This window comes from Nanorana parkeri, unplaced genomic scaffold, assembly GCF_000935625.1.
Source record: "Nanorana parkeri isolate BGI_ZX_2015 unplaced genomic scaffold, ASM93562v1 scaffold2710, whole genome shotgun sequence".
NCBI lineage: Eukaryota > Metazoa > Chordata > Amphibia > Anura > Dicroglossidae > Nanorana > Nanorana parkeri.
The window spans coordinates 114,104-114,833 of record NW_017308978.1 but is presented as its reverse complement, the minus strand read 5'-3'; the positions used below and the strand labels follow the sequence as shown (position 1 = coordinate 114,833).

General features: G+C 58.9%; 1 protein-coding gene across 1 annotated transcript in view; it reads left to right on the top strand.

Moving 5' to 3' along the window:
* The first annotated feature begins 551 nt into the window (after positions 1-551).
* LOC108802199 (myocyte-specific enhancer factor 2D homolog) overlaps positions 552-730 on the top strand; it is a 37,267-nt gene continuing 37,088 nt past the window's right edge. The window contains 1 exon segment of the mRNA XM_018574066.1: positions 552-696. Within this exon segment, the coding sequence (XP_018429568.1) occupies positions 552-696 (145 nt within the window).

Here is a 730-nt window from a genome sequence, read left to right as displayed (position 1 = left end):
TAAGCTAATATAAGGACACATATAAGTACTTCTATTAGCGGGATCTTTTTATTGAAAATGATTGAGTTCTACTTGAAGAGGTAATTGTTGACCGGAAACAAGCATGCGGCCAGTGAAATGTGGACGATTTCCTCCAGCAAATACCGGGAAGGGCAGGGCGGTGTGTAGCGCGCAGCCGGGTGTGGCCACGGCAGGGTTAAGTGCGTCCCCGCAGCTTGGAGAAGGTGGTTGTTTTGTGGGCGGCTCCACGTTCGCCCTTCCATGCCCGACAGCTGGCAGTGAGTCAGCGGTGGGCCGGCTCCTCCCCCTCCCCCCCCCGGCACAGCCACGACAACAAGTAAACCGGAGCTGGCACCCTCGCTGCATTTTCTACCATCTCATTAGCGGCACGCGGCTGTGCGCTCTTCCCCCCGCCGCAAGATTAAAGGGAGCAGGGCGCTTATTACTCGGCGTCGGGGGCCCGCTCTCATCCTCCGAGGGCCCGGGGACCATCGAACACAACGTTTCACTCCATTAGGTTTCCCACGGGGGCGGAAATTTGTTTGCCGGCAATGACTGTTTATGAGCAAATACCAACGCCCGCCGCCGGCGTGGAGCGGGATCCGGGACGTTCCACTGAGCCCAGGCACCGGATCCCGTCACCAGACCCATTCAGTCACCAGGCCCATCCCGTCACCAGACCCATCCAGTCACCAGGCCCATCCCGTCACCAGACCCATCCAGTCACCAG